Here is a 25,333-nt window from a genome sequence, read left to right on the forward strand (position 1 = left end):
CCGCAGCAGCAGAGAGAGAAAGAGAAGAGAGAGAGAGAGAAAGAGAAAGAGAAGAGAGAGAAGAAAGAGAAAGAGAAAGAAATCGTCAATTCGAACTTGAGCAGTTACGCATTCAGACAGAGGGTCAAATTAATGCTAACAACAATAACCACTCAAGAGACAGACGAAGAGACGATGACGACTTCATACCTAAGATTCCTTTCCTCGACGACAAAGATGACATAGAGTCTTGGTTCCAGCAGTTTGAACACTACGCCAGTGATCGTCAGTTGTCGGAAGAGAAGAAGGCATCAAGGTTAGTATACTTTCTAAAAGGAAAGGCCAGAATTATTTATTCCAAACTTTCCGATGAAGATATGCGCGATTACGAGGTCATGAAGAACGCGTTGTTTGAAGGTTTTCAACTCAATGCGGAAGAGTATCGGAAGAAGTTCCGAAACTCCAAACGCGATGCTACTGAAACGTACAAAGAGCACATCGCACGGTTAGATAGATATCTGACAAAATGGATCGAACTAGACCACTGTGACGACAGTGTACAAAATGTCAAAGATCTGTTTCTCAGAGAGCAGGTGTTCAATACACTTTCTCCTGAACTCGCGATCCACATCAAAGATCGTAAGCCAAAGTCAGCCAAAGAGATGGGTGTAGTTGCCATGGAATATGAACTCAACAGAAGTAATTCCAAACCCGCGGTGCGACAGGGAAATAGTTCCCATTCCAATGGAAATGGTTACCAAACCCGTCGTCATGAACACAAGCAAGGCGCGCAAGATAAGGAAAAACAAGGTAATTCAGGGGAACAGAAAACCCACGGCAAAACACTCAGTGACGCTGAGAAAGCAAAGTTAAAAGCCGCCGGGGTTTGCTTTATCTGCAAATCTCCGTCTCATTTCGCGATGCAGTGCTCAAAAAGGAAGGCAAAACCCGGAAATACCTTGGCAGTTCAAGAAGAAGACGAGGAAAGCGAAGTTTCAAAGAAACTAGACAAGTTGTGCTCGACGTGCGAAAATAAGAATTTCTCGGAAGAAGTTTGGATCAAACTTGACGGTCAGATCGTCAAAGCGTTTAGAGATTCTGGATGCACTGGCATCATGGTGAGTTCCAAACTAGTCCCAGAAAGTAGCTACACGACCAAATGTAAAGAAACCATGTTGGCCGAGAAAGGCACAAAGAGAACGTGCAAAGTAGCAATCATGCACATTGACTCTCCGTATTTTGAATGTCGATCGGAAGTCACTGTCCTTGAAGATCCAGTTTATCCTGTACTCATTGGGAAATGGTACGGGATGGGTAAAAAGAAGAAGAAGACTCCTTTGTACCCAGTGCGAGACCCAGAGTGGTACGCAAAAGAAGTAGCGGCAGCAGTCAGTACCCGCCAAACAACCAAAGAAGAAGCGAGAGAACAGTCTCAGCCTCTCCCGAGTACTTCTTCTGGATGTGAGCAAAACGTCCCATTACTCACACCTGAAGATCTCCGCAAAGCACAGCGTGAAGATGTGACTTTGACCAGTGCACGGAAATTTGCGGAAACCGGCGAAATATCCGGTGGGGCGAAATTCCTGTACAAAAATGGCATTTTGTACAGATCCAGTCTAGACAGATTGGCAGTGGAGAAAAATAGGGTAGTTGTTCCAAAGTCCTTCAGAGCAAAAGTGCTCTCATTCAGTCACGACCACCCTATGGCAGGTCATTTGGGCCAGAAGAAAACAGGTGACAGAATTAAAATTGAATTCTGGTGGCCTGGTTTTTCCAACGACGTCAAGCGTCACTGCCTTTCGTGTGACATTTGTCAGAGAGCTGCACCAAAAAGCTGTGCAAAGAAAGTTCCTCTGGGGTACATGTCATCAGTCGGCCCAGTATTCAAAAGAGTAGCGGTCGACATTGTTGGTCCCATCATTCCCATGTCCGAGACCAAGAGTCAATATATCTTGGTCATGATGGACTATGCCACGCGTTACCCTGAAGCTACTCCGCTGAAAAACATCAGAGCCGAAACAGTAGCTAATGCGTTGTGGGAGATGTGGACGAGACTTGGCATCCCAGACGAAATTATCACCGATCAAGGAACACAGTTCACAAGTGACTTGATGAAAGAGGTGAATACATTTCTGATGATCAAGCACAAAATGACTGCGCCATTTCACCCACAAGCCAACGGTTTGGTGGAGCGTTTCAACGGCACCCTCAAAAGCATGCTGAAGAAACTAGCAATCGAACAACCTCGACTTTGGGATACATTCATTCCGGCGTTGTTGTTCGCTTATCGCGAAGCTCCCCAAGAGAGCATGGGTTTCTCACCATTCGAGCTCCTTTATGGCCGCACCATTAAAGGACCCATGCAAATCCTTCGTCAAACATGGACAGAGGAGAACCTCTCAGAGGAGGTGAAGACCACAGCAGAGCATGTAGTCAATTTGAGGAACAAAATCGAAGAGACATGCAATATAGCCAAAGCCAATCTCGGGAAAGCATCCCGAAGGCAAGCACAGTACTTCAACAAAAAGGCCGTCCCTCGCGAGGTTGAAGTTGGAAAGAAAGTACTCTTGTTGTGTCCTTTGAAACTCAACAAGCTAGAACTCGCTTGGAGGGGACCTTACGAGGTCATCGAGAAGATCAACCGCTGTGATTACAGGATCCAGATTGGATCAAAAAGGAAAGTGTATCACATCAACCTAATGAAAGAGTACGTCGAACGTGAACATGAGAATCACATTGACACTACAGCCTCAAGCGAGGACGATCCTGAAGTTGATCCTGTTGAAGACGAACATGTGGCAGTGGTTATCGAAGAAGATAACACCATGGATGATGACATTTTTCAGGCAGACGCCCAGCGAACACTTCCTCTGCTGGAAACCGTTCGATCTGAAAATGTCGACCATGTGCAGTTCTCAGAAAAGCTATCCGAGCAACAAAAAAAAGAGGTGTCCGAGATCTGTCAGGAGTTTGAGGGAAATTTCACTGATGTCCCTCTTACAACCAATTTGGAGCGAGCACAAATAAGGGTCTCAGAGACAAAACCAGTGTTTGTTAGACCTCGTCCAATTCCCCATGCCATGGTGAAAACTGTTGAAGAGGAAATCGATGAGATGCTCAAACTCGGTGTCATCGAGCCCGCAAATTCACCATACAACTCGCCCATCGTTCTCGTGAAGAAGAAAAGCGGAAAATACCGTTTTTGCTGCGATCTACGCGGATTGAACAACATAGTAGTGTTCGACGCCGAACCCATCACTGACGTAGAACATCTATTTCAGAGTTTAGGCAAGGCAAAGTTCTTCACAAAACTGGATCTAACGAAAGGCTACTGGGCTATTCCTTTAGAGGAAGAAGACAGAAACAAGACGGCATTCACCACGTCAAAAGGACAATTCCGATGGGTGAATCTTCCATTCGGTTTGAAAACCGCAACCGGGATTTTCAATCGAATGATGCGCAAACTACTAGGTCCCATCAGACGACAGGATGTTCACCACTTCATGGATGATATCCTGATCGCAACGGAAACATGGGAAGAGCACTTGGTTGCGCTGAGAGCAGTTCTGCAGCGGCTGAAAGAGGCAAACTTAGCTGCGAAACCATCCAAATGTTACGTGGGGTTTGACCAACTCCCGTACCTCGGTCATGAAATTGGCAATGGGAAAAGATGGCCAGAGAGCGACAAAGTCGAAAAGATTCGACAGGCCGCCCCTCCTACCACAAAGAAAGAACTGCGTTCTTTTTTGGGATTGACAGGTTTCTACAGACAGTACATAGAATCCTACTCTTCCATCGCAATCCCTCTAACTGACATGACGAAAAAAGACCACCCAGAGAAACTGAGGTGGAATGACTCCAGCAAAGACAGTTTTGAGAAACTGAAAAACAAGATTTGTGAATCCCCAATCTTGTGCATGCCCGACAACACGAAGGAATTCGTGGTCAGGACGGATGCATCTGATCGTGGCATCGGCGCAGTCCTCATGCAGGAAAAAGACGGACAGTTACGTCCAATTTCCTACCAAAGTCGGAAGTTGAAGGGCGCAGAATCCAGATACGCCACTGTAGAGAAAGAATGCCTCGCAACAGTGTGGGGGATCGACAAGTTCGAGAGGTTTCTCTATGGCAAGCGTTTTACTCTGGAAACCGATCATCAGCCTTTGAAGTGTTTGCAGAAGCAACCCACGAACCCAAGGTTGATGAGGTGGGCTCTCCAGTTGCAACCATACAACTTCTCTGTGAGAGTCATCCCAGGCAAAGATAATCATGGTGCCGACTATCTGAGTCGAGCCACATACCACGAGTCAGGCTAGAAATGTGTCTAGCCGTCCAAATCGAGCGATTACATCTTGTTTTGTTTTTGCAACTTAAAGGCCCTGTAAAACAGGTTATTGTGTTCGGCAATTTAAAGGCATGGTAACACAGTTTGTTTGTGTTTATCAGAAATTCCTATTGTGTTTTATTTTAGATTAAATTGGGAATTTTATCTTATTCCATGGGGTTCTGTAACAAAATAGGACTTTACTAGTCTTGGTCATGTTCCGGAAGGTTTGAGTGAACCGAGATGCCGAGAGGATCGACGTCATTTGATGACGTACCTCGTTGCGCTGTGACGTATTTATTGACTACCACGACTTGATGCGCGGTTGGATCAACATGGAGTTGATGACATGAGTTGTTGTGCGTGCTTTGGAAAGCGTGGAAACGTAAACAATTATGTTTGCAACATCGGTCCAGGTAAGCCAATCGATGATTCATTTTCCCGTCCACCCGTTTGACAAGAGAAGGCATTGGGTAGGTTGTTTTTGGGTAAATGAATGGTGAAGGGCAGTATTGTGATAACCGTCTAACCGATAACAGTATATGGAATAGTCAAGTGCAATGTTAGGTTTTTTTGTTTGTCCTGTTACGTGTGATTTCACAGTAGATTAGGTAAATGTTTTGCAAATGATGTTTAGTGAGATGCGCTGTGTACGAGCATATGCTACCGTTGATGTTACAGCGGCATGCTGATCCAATCCAAGGTGGAAGAAGGATGAAGTTCTTATTCCTACTTATGACGTTCCTGAGAACTGCGGTCCCGATTGCCGGTATTACCAGCCCCACGTCGTAACCTGTTGATGGATGTACGACGTCCCGCACGGATCTCAGTCAATGCAAACAAGCTCGAGTTGCGACAGCGTATTCACGCATTCGAGAGATTGTTCAACTCTAATGGCTTCGCATGAACGAGGACAGAACGATAAGTGATACATGTGATCTGATAATGCAACGGAGATAAAAGGAAAACAAGTAGTCAATGAATTGACTATGAACGAACATACGTAAAAAGAACGAGCCAATATTTGTAATCATCAATAAAAGATCTTAAAATAATCGAGAAGCGATTCGTGAAGTGGGTAGGGTGAGAATGTTTTAGACAGGTTTGTTTAATATCACACCCTACGCTACAGTATGTATAGCCTACAACGTGTATTATAGTCATGTGAATAGTTTTTCTGCCTTTTTTGTGTTTTTTTTTATTTTTTTTTTTACTGTCATGCTTATCTTTTGTAATTGTTTTACGTTATATATATATATATATATGTATTTAAGATTAGAATAGTCCCTCTCTGGGCGAGGGCTGGTTGAAAAGAAGCTCGTTTATATTGCTTATGCCACAACCCTCGTAAAATAAAATTTGATTTGATTTGATTTGATTTGATCTCTCTCTCTCTCTCTCTCTCTCTCTCTCTCTCTCTCTCTCTCTCTCTCTCTCTCTCTCTCTCTCTCTCTCTCTCTCTCTCTCTCTCTCTCTCTCTCTCTCTCTCTCTCTCAACCTGATACTGTCCAAGAATGTGACTGACACTTCTTCGTCCCTTTACTAGTGGGTCCATGGAAGGGGGAATTTAGATGTTGACAAAATGCATAATTCATTTCAACAGTGTGCACCATCGTGCAGTGTATTCGTCGCATTAAAAATCAAAAAGCAGGAAAGGTTTCGTTTTTTTATTCTGAATTTTGGAACGATGGCAGGTTTTTTGCTTGTGGATTCGATGCATTAAATAAAATTCTTATTCACTTGTCAAAAATGCTTATTTCGTCCGTCTTGTTTATTGTGTTTCAGATTCCGGGCAAGTTTCGCACCGGATCGGGCAAGCCAGGGGAGGTAATCACCAAGCTAGCGCACGAAGAGGGAGCAGTGTTTATCGTTACTGGCACACGAGGTCTGGGCAAGCTTCGGCGAACCATCATGGGGAGTGTCAGTGATTACATCGTGCACCACTCGGCTGTACCTGTTCTGGTTTGCAGGGCTGAAAGTAAATAAGCGTTGATGGTTTTTTTCTGTACGGAGACTAGATGTGTAAATAAATGTGTATGGATGTGGATGTTTACAAAACTGTGTAGGAAATTTAGGTATTTAGGCCAGTAGCTCCATGTGGTCTCTCTCCCTTTGATTATAATACTCTATCAACCCAACCCCCCCCCCCCCCCCCCCCCCGCCCCGCTTTCTCCCATTATGTATGTGGAAGTTTCAAAGTGCGAGGCCGTTTTGTTGAACGTTTAGGAATTCTAGCGTCCTCGAGATATTATTACCCCAACCCCTAGCACACTACTCCGCTTGTCCCTTTATGTTTTGTTTTGTTTTTTAAGCAAAACGATGACCTTAGAGAAAAGAGTCATAAAATCCGTCAAAGAGATACCTCTCACCAAGAAAGGGTCTCGCCCTAAAGCCTCAATTTAATTGGTTGAAGTAGACTTCCCGAAGACTACGCTTTGTGGTCCTGTCAATCGAAGTAATGGACGATACTTAAGTTATCGATACATACGTTACTGCCTGGTAGGCTTACAAATACGCAATGTATGTTGAATTCAGACAAATATGAAAGAAGGTTGCTTATTTTTGGAAGGAATCTGGTATGGAATTGTAAACAGGAAGAACAGCTCTTGTGAAAAACCCTCTCAGGATGTCCTGTGCCAGCACAATATTTTCGTCAATTCTGACGTTGCAATTGCCCCTCAATGTTGAGAATGGGCGCCTTACTTTGTTTGCCCCTGACAGCAACGTGCACGCATTTGATAGATTGCCGATCAGAGTACCTAAATTTGCACAGGCTATGTCCGCAAGCGTATATTTGTTATACATACAGTTGTCCATTGTAGTGCATTAGTGTACATTGTAGTACTTTTTGATACTGCCGAAGTTTTTTTTTCTCCATATCTTTCGTCTTCCCTCTGTCCCCTTTGTCAGATTTGACTAGATTCTGGCGCACATATTAGTGAGTTTCTTTGTTTGGCTTAGCGAATGGATTGTACATGGTTGTTTGATTGTTTTAGCCGTGGATTCTTCCCACAATACATGTAGATTGTATGTTTATATTGTGTGCGCCGCTGTTGTGCTCAAACTGTTGTGATATTAAAACACCAATTTAGTCATTATCGTTGTTGAGCTCACTAGTAATGAAACATTATCATTTCTTATCGTATACACAATGTTGTCGTTGTTGAACCGTTTGGTAATTCAAAAAAATGATTATTTCTCAATGTATAGTGTTGTTCAAAATGATTAATGTGAGTTGATGATCAGTTAATAAAATGTTGCATTTGTGATTTATTCTTTTTGTACTACGTGGTACCGTTTTGTGATTTCATGCTTGTGTTGTCACTGACCAATACATGTCAAATTGTTTTGACTCTCTTTTCACTCATTCTTGTGTGTGTGTGTGTGGGGGGGGTCATTTTTTCGAAGTAGACAACACCTAGACATTCATACCTTGAATAAACAAGTGATGAAACATGGGCGGCAACACACGATACGTTGGATTACTTCAGCAAAAAACAAAACAAAATGTCCATCTAGTTTGGTCAAAGCTAAATAAGTAATTTACACACGCACACACACACACACACACACACACACACACACACACACACACACACACATTCATTCATTCATTCATTCACACACAAAGTCCAAGAATCGTGTACATTTCTACGTCTGTTCGCACACTTTTTGCTGTGCACACAAATGTCAATTTCATCTTCAATTAAAGCATACGAAGAACGGGAAGTTATTACACATCCATAGGTTCTCAAACAAAAAAACACTTGAATATTCTTCGCATACTTCTTGCAATTCTCAGTTTATTTCGCAAATTTTCTCTTACATTTAAATTTAGTACAGAGTTTCAACGAAAACGAAAAACACTAGGCACTGATTTGAATGCAAAATATCAAGTGGCAGCGAATGAAAGATCAGAACATGCAGGTAAATTCGGGTTAATTTGCATTGCAAAACATCTTCCGCTGGTTCAAACTCACGCAGGTGAAGAAAGTGAAACCATACAAACGACAACATTTTAAAGTAGATGCACAGCTTCTAAACAACCCTGACATATCTCTTTTGAAAAGAAATATGGTATCTTCTCACTGCTCAAAACCAACCTCCCTCTTTTTAAAAGTGGACTCTCCCTGTGCGTGCAGAAGTAGCAGACGACACATGGCGAACTCCTTTGGAATTGTGTTTTCTTAATTTTGTACGTCGCAAATTTCGATGTCAGTCGAAGTTGATTACCATTAATTGAAATGAATGGAATTGTCTAATGTAAGTCGACACGACTTTAAAACAATAGGTTTCATCCAATTCTGTGCTGTTCACATTTGGCCGGAGGACTATCAGCGTGCCATGACTGCACTGTGTGGCTTGGACGTACAAAGAGGATGATGCATCGCCAGCATAGAGATTCTGAGAAGGTGAGGTTTATAGTTTTGAGTCTTCTGCTCATTTCATTAAAATTCGTCCGGTTTTTTGTTTGTTTTGTTTTTTGTCCTCATGATTTTTATTTTTCGCAATGGTTCGATGAAATGTTAATTAGCAAGGTGAAGGCACTCAAACTTTCTTGTGTCAATAGTGTTCAAAGGGATTATCTGTGTACAGATCGTTTGCAGAACAAGATGGGAAATCCTTTCTGTGCTTGTTGGCCTGTTATTCTGTATATCATTCTCCAGCAGAAGTATTTACTGTTGTTCTTCTCTGCAACAATCAGCATAACAATCATTCTCATACTGGTTGATTTCCCTCTCATTTTCTGTATCCCTTTCTTTTTCTCAGTGTCTCCGTCTTTCTCTTTCTGCCTGCCTGTCTATCTGTCCGTCTGTGTGTGTCTCTCTCCATCTACCTTTTTTTCGGGCTGTGCGTGTGTGTGTGTGTGTGTGTGTGTGTGTGTGTCCCTCTCTTCCGCTCTCTCTCTCTATCTTTTTGGTATACATATGCCATTGTGGACTCAGGACAGGTTTGATAATCTTGTTTTTTTGCTGATAATTGGGCCCCTTGAATACAAAGCCCCGACCAGCACATTTCGAATAAGTCCTTGCATGGTTGTGTAACTCTGGTCAGAATGTAACACACATTCTTATAAAACACACACACACACACACACACACACACACACACACACACACACACACACACATACATACACACAATGTCGTTGACAAAGATGCTTTGTTTCACAAACGCTGTAATGGCACTCCCCACAGACTAACGAAAATAGTCACCACAAAATTATCTTCAACATCTTACACAAGCACCAAAAAGTAGATCATGGAACTACATATGCGATGTGATTACCATGGCTTCAAGCAGAACACTCGCGGTTTTGAAATTGTATGAACACTTAAATAAATTAAATAAATTAAATGTCGCCAAGATATGCCTTTGGCTACACCAATCCCAGACTGGAGAGATAGAGAAAGAGTCAGAGAGAGATGGAGAGAGAGAGAGAGAGAGAGAGAGAGAGAGAGAGGAGAGGGGGGGAGGGAGAGTGGTGTGGGTGTACATAACAGGAATGTTATCTTCTTAGTTTCATGACATTAACTTGACAATCATTATTTACTGGTACTGTAATTTTGGATGAAGAATCCAACGAGAAGACACATCCCATTGTTCGTTTTCAACATTTTCTGTTAATAGACGCAGATCCGAGAGTCATTGCCAATACTTGGTTTTTACTTTGGGTGAGAAGTTGGTGAAGTTGATGTAAATAAAGAGCCCAACGAGAAAACATCACATTTGAGTTATTTCCGAAAATCGTCTTTTGTATCAGGCAAAAGAGACAGTCATGACAACACGGGAAGAACAATGAAATAATCTATGTGCATGCACATTTGGATCATCACTATAAGATGATAGCTTATTGTTCATTTTGAATATGTTGATTGCGTCCGATTGATTAAACATCTCCACTGTTTAAACAAATGAAATAAATTAGAATTTCCATATTCAAAGAGGCTGAAACATGAGCCCTATTTTCAGAATTAAGAAACATACGCCTTTATCCTCACACTTAGTTATAGACTGGTGTGGAGTTTTTCCATGCAGGCGTAGACAGGTTTGAGTAGGGGGCAGCGGTAGACGGTGGCAAAACAGAACATCCTGGAATTGACAAACCTAATTCAGTTAAAAACCTCTGTTTTACATTTAGTCAAGTTTTGACAATTCTGTCAGCGCTTTCGCGGGGTATCGGCAGATATATTGTTGACTATTGTCTTCGTGAAACGCAGTGCTTTCAGTTTCATCCTGTGAGTTCGACAGATTGACTAAATGTATTAATTTCGCTTCACGCGACTTGTTTTATTCTGTGAGATTGAACATTAGCCCTATTTTAAGAAAAGACATTTTCCGTTGTCAGCACATTTATAGGCTGATACAGAGTTTATCCACAGGGTCGTAGGCAGGTCTGTGCAGAGGACAGCGATAGACGCCGGCAAACACACCGTCCTGACAGAAATGGAACAGGTCCGGTCGCTCGTGCTCGTCGGGGTAGGGACCGTTGGAGCGACCTCTGCACTTGGGTCTGAGACCGCCAAACTCAGTGGGCACCTCGTACAGATTCTCACAGGTCTTGGTCAGCGGTGAAAACACCTGCAAGGGGGACACAGAAGAGAAAGTATATCTTATCTTTGCTTATCAGAATAGCAACAAGAGACTGCAGGTTGCTGTCGTTGCTGTTGTTGTTGTTGTTGTTGTTGTTGTTGTTGTTGTTGTTGTTGTTGTTGTTGTTTTGATTGGTTTAAATATCATGCATTTACAATATCGTCCGCCACGTTACTCGTTTGTTTCTAAGAGCACATTAAAATAAGTTTATCTTGTTGTACTCCTTTATAATTACATACACTCCATGGCTTTGTATCTATGTAAGTGAATAAACACTGTTGAAGCCAAGAGACTGCCGGGGAGAAGAACAAGAACAAGATAACCATGGAAATGTCCTCACCACAAACACGGACAATAACCATGGAAATGTACTCACCACAAACACGGACAATAACCATGGAAATGTACTCACCACAAACACGGACAATAACGCCCTCACGGGGAAACCATCAGGAGCTTGATCCCGGGTGTTACCCCGACTTCATATGAGATACCCAGGTGTGTGCGTGTTTAGGTGTAATCAGCCACCTGCATTGATGGCACAATGACCCAACTGTGGTGATACGGGGGTGGGACATGGATACCGTCTCTAAGTCTGCACATTATGTTGACCTGTGTCCGTCCCGGCCTGGATTGGAACCCGAGACCCTCGGACCACACGTCAAGTGCTCTACCACCTGAGCTACCCGGCCCTCCGTCAATAAGAAACAAGTCGCGTAAGGCGAAATTACTACATTTAGTCAAGCTGTGGAACTCACAGAATGAAACTGAACGTAGTCCGCCGCTAGTGCAAAAGGCAGTGAAAGTGACGAGCCTGTTTGGCGCGGCAGCGGTTGCGCTGTGCTTCATAGCACGCTTTACTGTACCTCTCTTCGTTTTAACTTTCTGAGCGTGTTTTTAATCCAAACATATCATATGATATCTATATGTTTTTGGAATCAGGAACCGACAGGCAATAAGATGAAATAGTTTTTGAAACGATTACGGAAATTTAATTTTGATCATAATGTTTGTATTTTTAATTTTCAGAGCTTGTTTTTAATCCAAATATAACATATTTATATGTTTTTGGAATCAGAACATGATAAAGAATAAGATGAACGTAAATTTGGATCGTTTTATAAAAACATTTTTTTGTTTTACAATTTTCAGATTTTTAATGACCAAAGTCATAATTAATTTTTAAGCCACCAAGCTGAAATGCAATACCGAAGTCCGGCCTTTGTCGAAGATTGCTTGGCCAAAATTTCAATCAATTTGATTGAAAAATGAGGGTGTGACAGTGCCGCCTCAACTTTTACAAAAAGCCGGATATGACGTCATCAAAGACATTTATCGAAAAACAGAAAAAAAAGTCCGGGGATATCATTCCCAGGAACTCTCATGTCAAATTTCATAAAGATCGGTCCAGTAGTTTAGTCTGAATCGCTCTACACACACACACACACACACAGACACACACACACACACACACACACACACACACACACACACGCACACTCACAAACACACACACACACGCACACACATACACCACACCCTCGTCTCGATTCCCCCCCCTACGTTAAAACATTTAGTCAAAACTTGACTAAATGTAAAAAAAAACATCGTTTGAATGACATCCACAGCTCCCTCACTCACCCTGGGCACCAGCAGCTGCTTGTCGAGCGGACACTGCGCGACGGACACAGTGCGGCCAGCCTTGCACGTGATGAAGGTGGCTGACCAGCGTGTGGTCTGTCCCACGTCGTGCACCCCGTCCCCTCGGCCCGTGCAGCTCGGCACAACGCGGTCACACGGCGTGCACTCAGCCCCCATACACCGGAACTGGCGGTAGTCACCTGCACGTGAAAAGAAAATAAGAGAATTCTTTATTGAATGGATGATATAAATAACGAAAAAAGGATATTTATATGGCGCAAATCCTAAAACACTTCTAAGCAACTCAGAAAAAAACATACATAAATACATGATTATGTACACAATTTATGAATTGGCGGTAGTCACTTGTACATGAAAAAAAATCAAAGAATAATGTATGAATTGGTGGCAGTCACCTGTACATGAAAACAAGATAAGACATTTCTTTATGAATTGGTGGTAGTCACTTGTACATGAACACAAGATGAGACATTTCTTTATGAATTGGTGGTAGTCACCTGTACATGAACACAAGATGAGACATTTCTTTATGAATTGGTGGTAGTCACCTGTACATGAAAACAAGATGAGACATTTCTTTATGAATTGGTGGTAGTCACCTGTACATGAAAACAAGATAAGACATTTCTTTATGAATTGGTGGTAGTCACTTGTACATAAAAACAAGATCAGAGAATTCATCATGAACTGGTGGTAGTCACCTGTACATGAAAATAAAATAAGAGAATGATTAATTAGCAATTATTGCGTTTTCACTGGTCACATGACGAAACTGAAACCAACCATTGGTCAAACAGGCACCCTATATCAATTTGTTGGTCCTATACAGACGACCATGGGAAACCATTCTTTAGAGGGTTCACCTTTAATCTCTTCTCAAAGCAAGCTGTTTAAAGGCTTCAGGAAGACTAACAAAAAGTCTATCTCAAAAGCGACCTTCCGCTTGCAGCGTTACACGAGACCAGCAAAGCTCGCTGGGTTACTGCAACAATTTGAAATAGACAATTTCGGAAATAACTCTGTCGGGTTTGTATGGGTTGTTAAAGAGTGAATGCCCTTGCTTTTCCTCTGACAAATAACTTCACACGTGCTCCTGTCCACGTGTTTCCGACACACCCCTAGTTAGTGATTGGCCCCTCCAATGTTGGTCCGACACACCCCTCGCTAGTGATTGGCCCCTCAAATGTTGGTCCGACACACCCCTCGCTAGTGATTGGCCCCTCCAATGTTGGTCCGACTCAAAAGCAAGGGTATTCACTCTTTCGCAACACATACAAACCCGACAGAGTAATTTCCGAAAATCGTCGTTTTCAGAGTACCCGCTACTTGAAAGAACAAAGCTTTGCAATAACCAAGCTGGTCTTGTGTAACGCCGCGCTCGGAAGTTCGCTTTTGAGATAAACTGTTTACGTCATCCTGAAGCCTTAGAGTTATTATCGTAATTCGTCTGTTGTACAAGCAAGAGTAAACTCACACGTTGTTACCGCCTCCTTCCTCCCCTCGCAGTCAACCAGCCAGAATTCCCGACATCTTTGTTGGCGAGCGTCGTAGAGCTGGGGGTAGGGACACTCATGCAAGTACTGCTCGTAGTAGCGCGGCACGACATCGTAGGGCGTGGAACAGTTGTAGAATGCCTGGCACTCCTCGGGGTGGGCCTTCAGGGCGCTGCGGTTCCTGGCGCACTGCTCGTAGATGGAGAAGGTCAGGTCTGGTGTCGTCGTTGTCGTTGGTGGTGGTGGTGGTGTGGTTGGTGCTGGGATGTAGCAGGTGCTGTTTCTGTAGTCACCTGTTTGAAGGCGTAACGGAACATGGGACCGTGAACTGAGATTCGGAGATGGCAATTTTGTATAGGTTTGACAACACTGTTCAGCGTTTTCAACACAAATTGTCATCTCTCTTGCACTTTATTGTACAACACTATTTGAAGAGTAACTTGCAGTAGCAACCGTTCAGTTCCCGTTTTCACTTGTTTAAAGATAAACAGTTACATGGAAATATATACAGTGAGATGAGATGGTCATACTGTCCTTTTCCTTGTGTTGTAATAAAACTATATAGTCAGCATTAGAAGATCTTAGAATTTTCTCATTTCTGTAGTAACAAGATATTGCTCTGAATTATTGTTGTTACATAAGCTGTTCTTTCTTTCTTTATTTGGTGTTTAACGTCGTTTTCAACCATTCAAGGTTATATCGCGACGGGGGAAGGGGGGGAGATGGGATAGGGGAAAGGGGGGAGATGGGATAGAGCCACTTGTTAATTGTTTCTTGTTCACAAAAGCACTAATCAAAAAATTGCTCCAGGGGCTAGCAACGTAGTACAATATATGACCTTACTGGGAGAATGCAAGTTTCCAGTACAAAGGACGTAACATTTCTTACATACTGCTTGACTAAAATCTTTACAAACATTGACTATATTCTTTACAAGAAACACTTAATAAGGGTAAAAGGAGAAACAGAACCTGTTAGTCGCCTCTTACGACATGCTGGTTAGCATCGGGTAAATTCTTTCTCGTCCCAACCAATATGGGACTCCCCCTAACCCGCAGGGGGTTATAAACTGTTCCCTTGATTCCTTAAAGTACATCTTGCCACTGTTATAGTTGTCTCTTTGCCATGGAGCAAATGTTGTAATGTCATCCTCGTGACACATCACAGGATAAGAAAGAAGAGTATAATTAGAACTATGCCTGCTAGATAATGGTCGAGTAGTTTTGTATGCAGTCAAGCTTATCGTGGTATCATTCTGAACAATACTTTGGGATTGTAACCCCTTCATATATGACGTTTACCGTCTGTCTGTCCGCTTGTCTGTCTATCTGTCTGTCTCTCTGTCCGTCTATTCTGCACAGAAAATGGAAGACGCGTGTTAGACCAGAGAGACTCACATTGTGTGTCAGGTTTCCGTCTTCTCTGACAGTCGACCGTGGAGCTGTGTTGACAGGCCTGAGAGCGGGCGTCGTAGAGCTGGAGGTAGGGACACTCCTGCAAGTACTGCTCGTAGTGTCGCGGTACGACCTCGTAGGGCGTGGAACAGTTGTAGAAGGCCTGGCACTCCTCTGGATGGGCCATCAGGGCGCTGCGGTTCCTGGCGCACTGCTCGTAGATGGAGAAGGACAGGGCTGGTGTTGTCATTGTCGCCGTTGTTGTTGCCGTTGTTGTTGTAGGCGCTTGGGTGTAGCATGTGCTGTTTCTGTAGTCGCCTGTTTAGTAGTAAACAATGAGAGGGAAACGTTATGTGAGGTCTTGAAGTTCCCCACTTAGGTTGTGAAGTAACAATAACAATGAGGGTGTTAAGCGTCACACAGGGCAAAACCAGTCGGTTTACGTCTTGCTTTAACTCGAACTTGTTTTATTTGGAATGTCCGTTCGTTTGTCAGCTGCATGTGCGTATATTCCTTATGTTAATGTAAGCTATTTGGCCTGGGTTAGAGTAAGTTATAATCATTTCATCTTTGCACTCTTGAGTTCGTCGTTGTTTTAAATTGACGCGTGAGAATGAAATGAGCCAACTCATTGGGTATATTCCTAATCGTGAAAGGCGAAGCAGCTTTTGCATAATAAAACACATTTTGATTACTAAAACCCCGCCTTCATTATTCACCGAAGACGACTGTGTCAGTCTGTCTTTCTGTCCGGGACAAATCTTTAAGAAGCGTCGAGGATTGTTACACTCACATTGGGAACTCGGCCAACGCATTAGAAAATATTCGTAATCGTGAAAGATGAAGCAACTTTTGCGTGATAAAACCCATTTTGATTAATAAAAAAAACCGCCTTTCTTATTCACCGAAGACTACTGTGTCAGTCTGTCTTTCCGTCCAGGACAAATCCTTAAGAAGCGTGTAGGATTGTTAAACTCACATTGTGAACTCGGCAGCTTCCTTCCCTGACAGTCGACCGTGGAGCTGTGTTGACAGGCCTGAGAGCGAGCGTCGTAGAGCAGGGGGTGGGGACACTCCTGCAAGTACTGCTCGTAGTGTCGCGGTACGACCTCGTAGGGCGTGGAACAGTTGTAGAAGGCCTGGCACTCCTCGGGATGGGCCCTCAGGGCGCTGCGGTTCCTGGCGCACTGCTCGTACATGGAGAAGGCCAGGTCTGTTGTTGTTGTCGTTGTTGTGGTTGGTGTGGGTCTGGTTGTCGTTGACGATGGTTTTGTGGTGGGGGTCGTTGTGGTGAAGGGTGTCGTGGAATCGGTTGTGGTTGTCGTCGTGGTGGTGGTGGATGTCGTTGACGATGGTGTTGTGATGGGGGTTGTTGTGTTGATGTGTGTCGTGGAGTCGGTCGTGGTTGTTGTTGTTGTGGAAGTGATAAGGGTGCTGGGGGCTGGGTTGTTGCAGGTATTGTTTCTGTAGTCACCTGTAGGACAGACAAACATGTTTTAACCATCCACTTAAATCTACGTGCGATGGCTCTTGTTGCTTCCCCTGCTAAGGTGTTTGAGTCGGAGAAGCATCTTTCTGTTTTCCTATCTCTCTTTCGTCCGACTTGAGTGACACTATAGCTTTACTTAATGTGGGAACATATGGGATGAATGTGGGCGGCATTTCTCCACTCCATTCGTGGTAACCCCAGATACTACCCATGTAGGACCCAGATCGGCTAACTGGGCCCCAGAAGACATGTGCAAAATAACATGGGACCGATATGGGGCTCACATGCGGTACCGTGCTGGTAGGGTATCTCAAAACGAACATTTCCCATTATAATGATATGAGGTAGATGCCTTTTTTTTTCTTCTGAGATAAACATGTATTCCACGTCCAAACCCCCCAAGACTTCATATTACTATCCCTGCAATTATTTAAATGGGAGACCTCAAAATGAAGAATCTTTTCGCTATTGAGCGTTTTTACCACAACAGTTTATCAACTGATACCATTTTCACTTTCGTCAAACTAAGAACCAGTCAAACTAAGAACCAGTCAAACTAAGAACCAGTCAAACTAAGAACCAGTCAAACTAAGAACCAGTCAAACTAAGAACCAGTCAAACTAAGAACCAGTCAAACTAAGAACCAGTCAAACTAAGAACCAGTCAAACTAAGAACCAGTCAAACTAAGAACCAGTCAAACTAAGAACCAGTCAAACTAAGAACCAGTCAAACTAAGTGTATCAAAGTAAACCAACAAAACAGAACATAAAGAACACACTCAAAAACAAACAACAAACAAGCAAGCAAAAAAACAAAACAAAACGCAATAAGACAGGACACAAACATTAGGTCTCACTCACACTGACTGCTAGGTTTCTTCCTGCTCTGACACTCCACCTCCTCGCTGCGTTGACAGGTCTGAGATTGAACATCGTAGAGCAGAGGGTAGAGGCACTCCTGCAGGTAGTGCTCGTAGTTCCGCGGCACTACGCCGTTCTCCATGGAGCAGTTGTAGTACAGTTGGCACTCCTCCGGGTGAGGAACTATATCCGTGTTGTTCTTCGCGCAGTGTTCATAGATGGAGAAAGGCAGAGTAGGGGTTGGAGACGTTGTTGGTGCAGTTGTTGATGTTGGTTGCGTTGAAGTTGTTGCTGTTGTTGGTGTATTTGTTGATGTTGGTGTTGAAGTTGTTGCTGTTGTTGGTGTATTTGTTGATGTTGGTGTTGAGTTTGTTGCTGTTGATGTTGTTGTTGTTGATGTTGTGGGCGGGGTACCTGACGCGGGGGTGTTGCATGAGTTCTTCCTGTACTCACCTGAAACAACGGAGTTGGTATAAACGTGTTGATTTACATTGAAGCACCATTGTCTTAGAGATACAAAAACGTATTCGTCACATTTGTTTTAAACATCAAAAACATGGCACCCATAAAAATGCAAATAACTTCTGCATCTGTTCAGATTGGAAACTTAGTGATATGATCATGCATGAGGTGAAGTTAATGTAAACCAAATATAAAGTATTTCGCTCAACATACGTAGAAGTTATTAGCATTTTTATGGGTGGCGTGTTGTTGTTGTTGTTTTTTGGGTTTTTTTTTTTGGGGGGGGGGGGGTCATCCTGTAACTTCTTATCATTGACGTTGTTTGGTTGTCAATATAAACAATCGCTGGAATCCTCACTTCAGTAAGAATAGAGTTTAATCTTTTTTCGGATTTAAGAATCATAACTATTTGTATTAGTAGACTTTTTTGCCCAGAGTTTGACTTATTTTAATTATCGAAAAATTTCTGCATCGCCATCTTTGTTGTTTAAAATCGTAACTTTAATTGAGAGTACGTTTACTATCAATTGGTTTCCGGATCCTATATTCCTATTCCTTGATTATCATCATCGACGTTGCAAAGGAGAATATAACTGGAGACGAGATGAAAATATAAAAAGCTTTGGAATGTTAAGCCATAACGGGTGATATCAAAAGAGAGTGAAGTCTACCAAGAAACAAAACAAACCAACAACAAAGCGTATTGCTAGACACAAAAACAAATTGGTTATTTCAACACTGTCACAACACACACACACAAAAAAACTAAACAAAGACAAAAACTTACACTCGGTCTTGGGTATATTTATACCCTGACAATCCACCCGCCAGTTCTGCTGACAGGTCTGAGAGCGAACATCGTAGAGGAGCGGGTAGGGGCACTCCTGCAGGTAGTGTTCGTACTCGAAGCTCCTCGGTACTACCCCGATCTGCAGAGAGCAGTTGTAGAACAGCTGGCATTCTGTAGGATGGGGTCTCAAACCTGTGAGATTTCTGGCGCAGAAGGCATAAACCGTCAGGGATTCGGTTGTGTTGGTTGACGTTGATGGAGAAGTGGTTGTTGACGTTGTTGTTGTTTCGGTGGTAACGTTTGTTCCTGGCTCTGCACGATTAAGATAAAAAAATATACATGTGCGCTAGATGGTGAACAATTCAAGTCTTCTTTGTTTCTGTCCAATATGTATCTGTTTGTTTATTTGCTTATCAATTTGCATCAGTTTGAGTTGTAGCAGAATCCGATGCATGTGACACAAACTCCCGTCAGATTAATGTGAACAAAGTTTGGTGCATGCGGTCAATTGTGAAAAAATGTATGTGTGTTCTATGTGTGTTCTATGTGTGTTCTATGTGTGTTCTATGTGTGTTCTATGTGTGTTCTGTGTGTGTTCTATGTGTGTTCTTTGTGTGTTCTATGTGTGTTCTATGTGTGTTCTATGTGTGTTCTATGTGTGTTCTATGTGTGTTCTATGTGTGTTCTATGTGTGTTCTGTGTGTGTTCTATGTGTGTTCTTTGTGTGTTCTATGTGTGTTCTATGTGTGTTCTATGTGTGTTCTATGTGTGTTCTATGTGTGTTCTATGTGTGTTCTGTGTGTGTTCTATGTGTGTTCTATGTGTGTTCTATGTGTGTTCTATGTGTGTTCTATGTGTGTTCTGTGTGTGTTCTGTGTGTGTTCTATGTGTGTTCTATGTGTGTTCTATGTGTGTTCTATGTGTGTTCTATGTGTGTTCTATGTGTGTTCTGTGTGTGTTCTGTGTGTGTTCTATGTGTGTTCTATGTGTGTTCTATGTGTGTTCTATGTGTGTTCTGTGTGTGTTCCATGTGTGTTCTGTGTGTGTTCTATGTGTGTTCTATGTGTGTTCTATGTGTGTTCTATGTGTGTTCTATGTGTGTTCTATGTGTGTTCTATGTGTGTTCTATGTGTGTTCTATGTGTGTTCTATGTGTGTTCTATGTGTGTTCTATGTGTGTTCTGTGTGTGTTCTATGTGTGTTCTATGTGTGTTCTATGTGTGTTCTATGTGTGTTCTATGTGTGTTCTATGTGTGTTCTGTGTGTGTTCTGTGTGTGTTCTATGTGTGTTCTATGTGTGTTCTATGTGTGTTCTGTGTGTGTTCTATGTGTGTTCTATGTGTGTTCTATGTGTGTTCTATGTGTGTTCTGTGTGTGTTCTGTGTGTGTTCTATGTGTGTTCTATGTGTGTTCTATGTGTGTTCTATGTGTGTTCTCTCCGTGTATCTGTCCCTGTCTAACCCTCTATCTCTGTCTCTCAAATTTCGGTAAGAACTCTGTTATACCCTTTGCAAACCATTTACGATATATACTTCGAGATTCTGAAGTGCTCATGACTGCTTTTTTGGTTCACGCGTCATATGTGTGGTCACGATTTTTGGGACCATTTGTAAACAATGCTACCTTCTTTTTATACATTTATTTCTCGATTTAAATTGTATAAGTTGTTATTTTCGTGTAATGCAAAATCAAATCGCAGTTAATAACAACAAAAATGTGCGTAGAGGTAGTACAGGTAACCTGTATGTGCTGTACGCCTTTCGTTTCTCCCAGCCTGCATGTATTCAGTGACAGCAGCATTAGGCACACTTGTAAGTTTCAAGTATTTGATTGTCTTTGTTTGATTGTCTTTGTTCTCTCGCAACACTCACCTTCCCCCGGTTATTGTGAGGGCAGGTTGCCGGCAAAACGCCGACCACCGTTTAGAGGGGAGACAAAAGAAAGAAGCGGCTTAAGGAAGATAACTCTTTGTTTGGCTAGAGCACACGCCGCTAGGGGGAGTGTGAGGTTGCGGTAAAGTCTTAATTCTTGTGGACACACTGAAGGGCTTGGCAAGACATCGTGAACAGTCCTTTTTATATTTAGTCAAGTTTTGACTAAATATTTTAACATCGAGGGGGAATCGAAACGAGGGTCGTGGTGTATGTGCGTGCGTGCGTGCGTGTGTGTGTGTGTGTGTGTAGAGCGATTCAGACTAAACTACTGGACCGATCTTTATGAAATTTGACATGAGAGTTCCTGGGTATGAAATCCCCGAACGTTTTTTTCATTTTTTTGATAAATGTCTTTGATGACGTCATATCCGGCTTTTCGTGAAAGTTGAGGCGGCACTGTCACGCCCTCATTTTTCAACCAAATTGGTTCAAATTTTGGTCAAGTATTCTTCGACGAAGCCCGGGGTTCGGTATTGCATTTCAGCTTGGTGGCTTAAAAAATAATTAATGACTTTGGTCATTAAAAATCGGAAAATTGTAAAAAAAAATAAAAATTTATAAAACGATCCAAATTTACGTTTATCTTATTCTCCATCATTTGCTGATTCCAAAAACATATAAATATGTTATATTCGGATTAAAAACAAGCTCTGAAAATTAAATATATAAAAATTATTATCAAAATTAAATGTTCCAAATCAATTTAAAAACACTTTCATCTTATTCCTTGTCGGTTCCTGATTCCAAAAACATATAGATATGATATGTTTGGATTAAAAACACGCTCAGAAAGTTAAAACAAAGAGAGGTACAGAAAAGCGTGCTATCCTTCTTAGCGCAACTACTACCCCGCTCTTAGCGCAACTACTACCATCTTCTTGTCAATTTCACTGCCTTTGCCATGAGCGGTGGACTGACGATGCTACGAGTATACGGTCTTGCTGAAAAATGGCAGCTACTTGACTAAATATTGTATTTTCGCCTTACGCGACTTGTTTTCTTTTTTTTTCCTCCCGTTCATTTTGTTCCGGTGACTCGGGTTAAGGAAATAGTTTGAGCATGTTTTAAATTTGTGCAATTTGTTTTTAATGATGAAAGCATCTTGATATAGTCTCCTCCCAACGTTTTTTAACATCTCATATCTCTTTTTTTCTCATTACTTGATTGATTGATTGAATGATTAATTGATTGATTGATTGATTGATGGGTTGATTGATTGATTGATTGATTGATTGATTGATTGATTGATTGATTGATTTGTTGAATGAGTTGTTGATTGATTTATTGACGAGTATATGCAGCAGAGCATCCAGTTTAAGGCATTGTGCTTAAATTGTGAAAACACATCTGCTCACTATCTCAGATTTCCCTCGTAAAAGCCTGATCTATTCAGGACTTTACATGAAGCATGAAGTACGGCCATCCTTCCCCTTGGAAGCGTACCAAGAATCCACGTCTTGGCTACTTCCTTTGCAGTGTATGAATCTTGTATTGAAGGAATCCATTAAAAAAAGTTTAACTCAGCACAGAATGCAGTCATGCTGTCATTGTTAGTGCGTTTGAAAGCGGAAGGATGGCCGTATCTCATGTAAAAGCCTGAAGGATGGCCGTATCTCATGTAAAAGCCTGAAGGATGGCCGTATCTCATGTAAAAGCCTGAAGGATGGCCGTATCTCATGTAAAAGCCTGAAGGATGGCCGTATCTCATGTAAAAGCCTGAAGGATGGCCGTATCCCATGTAAAAGCCTGAAGGATGGCCGTATCCCATGTAAAAGCCTGAAGGATGGCCGTATCCCATGTAAAAGCCTGAAGGATGGCCGTATCCCATGTAAAAGCCTGAAGGATGGCCGTATCCTATGTAAAAGCCTGAAGGATGGCCGTATCCCATGTAAAAGCCTGAAGGATGGCCGTATCCCATGTAAAAGCCTGAAGGATGGCCGTATCCCATGTAAAAGCCTGAAGGATGGCCGTATCTCATGTAAAAGCCTGAAGGATGGCCGTATCCTATGTAAAAGCCTGAAGGATGGCCGTATCTCATGTAAAAGCCTGAAGGATGGCCGTATCCCATGTAAAAGCCTGAAGGATGGCCGTATCCCATGTAAAAGCCTGAAGGATGGCCGTATCCTATGTAAAAGCCTGATCGAAGGATGGCCGTATCTCATGTAAAAGCCTGAAGTATGGCCGTATCCCATGTAAAAGCCTGAAGGATGGCCGTATCCTATGTAAAAGCCTGATCGAAGGATGGCCGTATCTCATGTAAAAGCCTGAAGTATGGCCGTATCCCATGTAAAAGCCTGACAGATCTGAGGTCTGGAGCCGAACACGAAAACAAACGTGCCATTAATATAACATGCCATTAAATCCAGCAGAGTTTAACGACCACGTGTTTCGTTAAATGGTTATTTGGTAATTGGTTTTTATATTCTCTGAATTTCGTTTCAGAAATTGATTGTCATCGTCGGGGTCCTGATTTGGCCTATTATTGTCCGCTGGACCCAAAAAGCAACAACTAACTAATTGTCATCGTCATTGTCTCAGGCTTTTTATAATGATGCCTGGTATAGTCTAGGCCAATTAATTTACTGTCAGACTGCGGAACATGTAAGTAGTGTGAACTTGAAAAACAAATGTACAGATTACTTTATTGTTAAAAAAGGCTGCACGCTGTATCTACGTACATTACTCCTTTCATTCTCGCAAAAAAAAGGTTAAATAACTCTTAAATAACACATTGACGCTAGTCGTCACATGTGGGGAGAATTAGACATTTCACGAGCTCTAGGTGTTTCCCCGTGCCATTCGCAGCTTTGTTTCAGGTGGTACAAGTGCACATCGGAAATAGAACGTAAACAATTCAAAAGAGGATGCATGCATTGCATCAGGCCAGAGTCAGTTTTCTTGTACACAGAAAGAGGACAATTTCACAGTGAGGATGACTGTTGTGCACGGAGATGATGTCTGGGCCGTTGTCTTGTATAGCATGACTAAATTACATGCGAGTTAGATGAACCGGTTGATATTCAGTCTTAAACGCCTTTTTACGCAAGTGTTTGAAAAACGAAGTGAAGTGAAGTGAACTTAACTGAATTTTATTTTACAAGGATTAAGACTAGGTCTTGTCTTACAGTATGTCCTTGAGTGAGTATTCTTGAGGTGCGTTACAATCCAAATTACTACTCATCAAACGAATCAACCAAACCAACCCACAAACAAGCTCAAAACTGAAAATCGTTCCAAAATCCAGAATTAGAAAAAGAAACGGTAGTTATTGGAACGTTTGATTTTTGAGAGAAGAAAAAACCAAGACATTCACGAGTACATCGACCCAGTGATCTTCATCGTGAACACACACACACTCACACACACACACACACACACACACACACACACACACACACACACACACTCACACACACCCACACACTACACTCTCACACACACACACCCACACACTCACACACACACGCACTCACATACACACACACACACACACATAACACACACACACACATAACACACACACACACACACACACACACACACACTAATCACAAAAGACTCACCAGGAAGAACAGTGGGCACAGCAGAACAGTCGTCATACAACGACCCCACACGAACACACACGTGGTACCGGTCACTCAGAACTGTGCCCGGTGGGCATCGGGGCATTTCTAGGGCGATGCCCCAGTTGCATCTCCAGAAGTGGGCACAGTCGCTGGGGTCTCGCACCCAGGCGAACCGGGCCGGGCAGCGAGGCCTAGGATATTTGCTGTGGTAGTTCCGTGCAACCCCGCACGTGCATAACGTGAGTAGTATGAAGATTGACAGGCAGGCGGTGGCTTGTAACAGCGGCGTTGGTGAGATTTTTGTCATGGTTGAGCTTTTGGGGGGGGGTCCAGGTTTTTTTTTAAATCTGAAATGGGTATCATTATTTTGAGGAAACAATGGCTGGTTGTTATTTTTCTTGAACGTTCAAGGGAGAAAACTGATTAAAGCGAGAGCTATGCGAAAAATGTCAGCCTGTTTTATTCAGGTCACACTTAGAAATATATTTCCACAAATGTGGGCGAAGTCCGCTTATTTGTCACAAAACTCCGTAAAATAGGCATACGGAAATAACAAAGGTTGAAAAAAAAAGTAACTTAACCATTCAAAAAAGATAAGAGAAAACTCGGGAAAGGGCTGACAAGAAGATGTTTTCAGTCGTCGATTTAATGTTCATCTAACAAAAATCAAGAACTTTCGAGAAGGCAAAGAGAATGACAAGAAAAGAGTAGAACGGCAAAATCAGACAAAATTCTTTGTGATCCTTTGATCCTTCATATTGTCATTAATTTTATCTATTCGTCCGT

At 42.4% G+C, this 25,333-nt stretch overlaps 2 protein-coding genes across 2 annotated transcripts in view; one reads left to right on the forward strand and one right to left on the reverse strand.

The window, feature by feature from the left end:
• Window positions 1-7,651, forward strand: part of LOC138965316 (universal stress protein in QAH/OAS sulfhydrylase 3'region-like) — a 64,385-nt gene extending 56,734 nt beyond the window's left edge. The window contains exon 4 of the mRNA XM_070337450.1: window positions 6,089-7,651. Coding sequence (XP_070193551.1) covers window positions 6,089-6,289 — 201 coding nt within the window. The 3' untranslated portion in view covers window positions 6,290-7,651. The remainder of the gene's footprint in view (window positions 1-6,088) is intronic.
• Window positions 7,652-8,493: 842 nt separating this feature from the next.
• On the reverse strand, window positions 8,494-24,879 carry LOC138965322 (mucin-2-like). The gene is made up of 8 exons (XM_070337451.1): window positions 24,545-24,879; window positions 19,046-19,360; window positions 17,797-18,249; window positions 16,426-16,920; window positions 15,450-15,764; window positions 14,034-14,345; window positions 12,539-12,738; window positions 8,494-10,885 (listed from the first exon to the last, which is right to left on the reverse strand). Exons 1-8 carry the CDS (start codon window positions 24,852-24,854, stop codon window positions 10,658-10,660), a joined length of 2,628 nt encoding a protein of 875 aa, XP_070193552.1. The 5' UTR covers window positions 24,855-24,879; the 3' UTR covers window positions 8,494-10,657.
• Between the last annotated feature and the right edge of the window lie 454 nt (window positions 24,880-25,333).

Source organism: Littorina saxatilis, linkage group LG4 (assembly GCF_037325665.1).
Source record: "Littorina saxatilis isolate snail1 linkage group LG4, US_GU_Lsax_2.0, whole genome shotgun sequence".
NCBI classification, from domain to species: Eukaryota; Metazoa; Mollusca; class Gastropoda; order Littorinimorpha; family Littorinidae; genus Littorina; species Littorina saxatilis.

What these genes read in the sequence shown, in the direction of transcription:
- LOC138965322 (XM_070337451.1), bottom strand. Translation starts at nt 24,854, where the DNA reads ATGACAAAAATCTCACCAACGCCGCTGTTACAAGCCACCGCCTGCCTG. An exon ending in TGTGCCCACTGTTCTTCCTG is followed by an intron (nt 19,361 to 24,544) that starts GTGAGTCTTTTG and finishes TTAATCGTGCAG; the next exon opens with AGCCAGGAACAAACGTTACC. An exon ending in GAAGCTGCCGAGTTCACAAT is followed by an intron (nt 15,765 to 16,425) that starts GTGAGTTTAACA and finishes ACTACTAAACAG; the next exon opens with GCGACTACAGAAACAGCACA.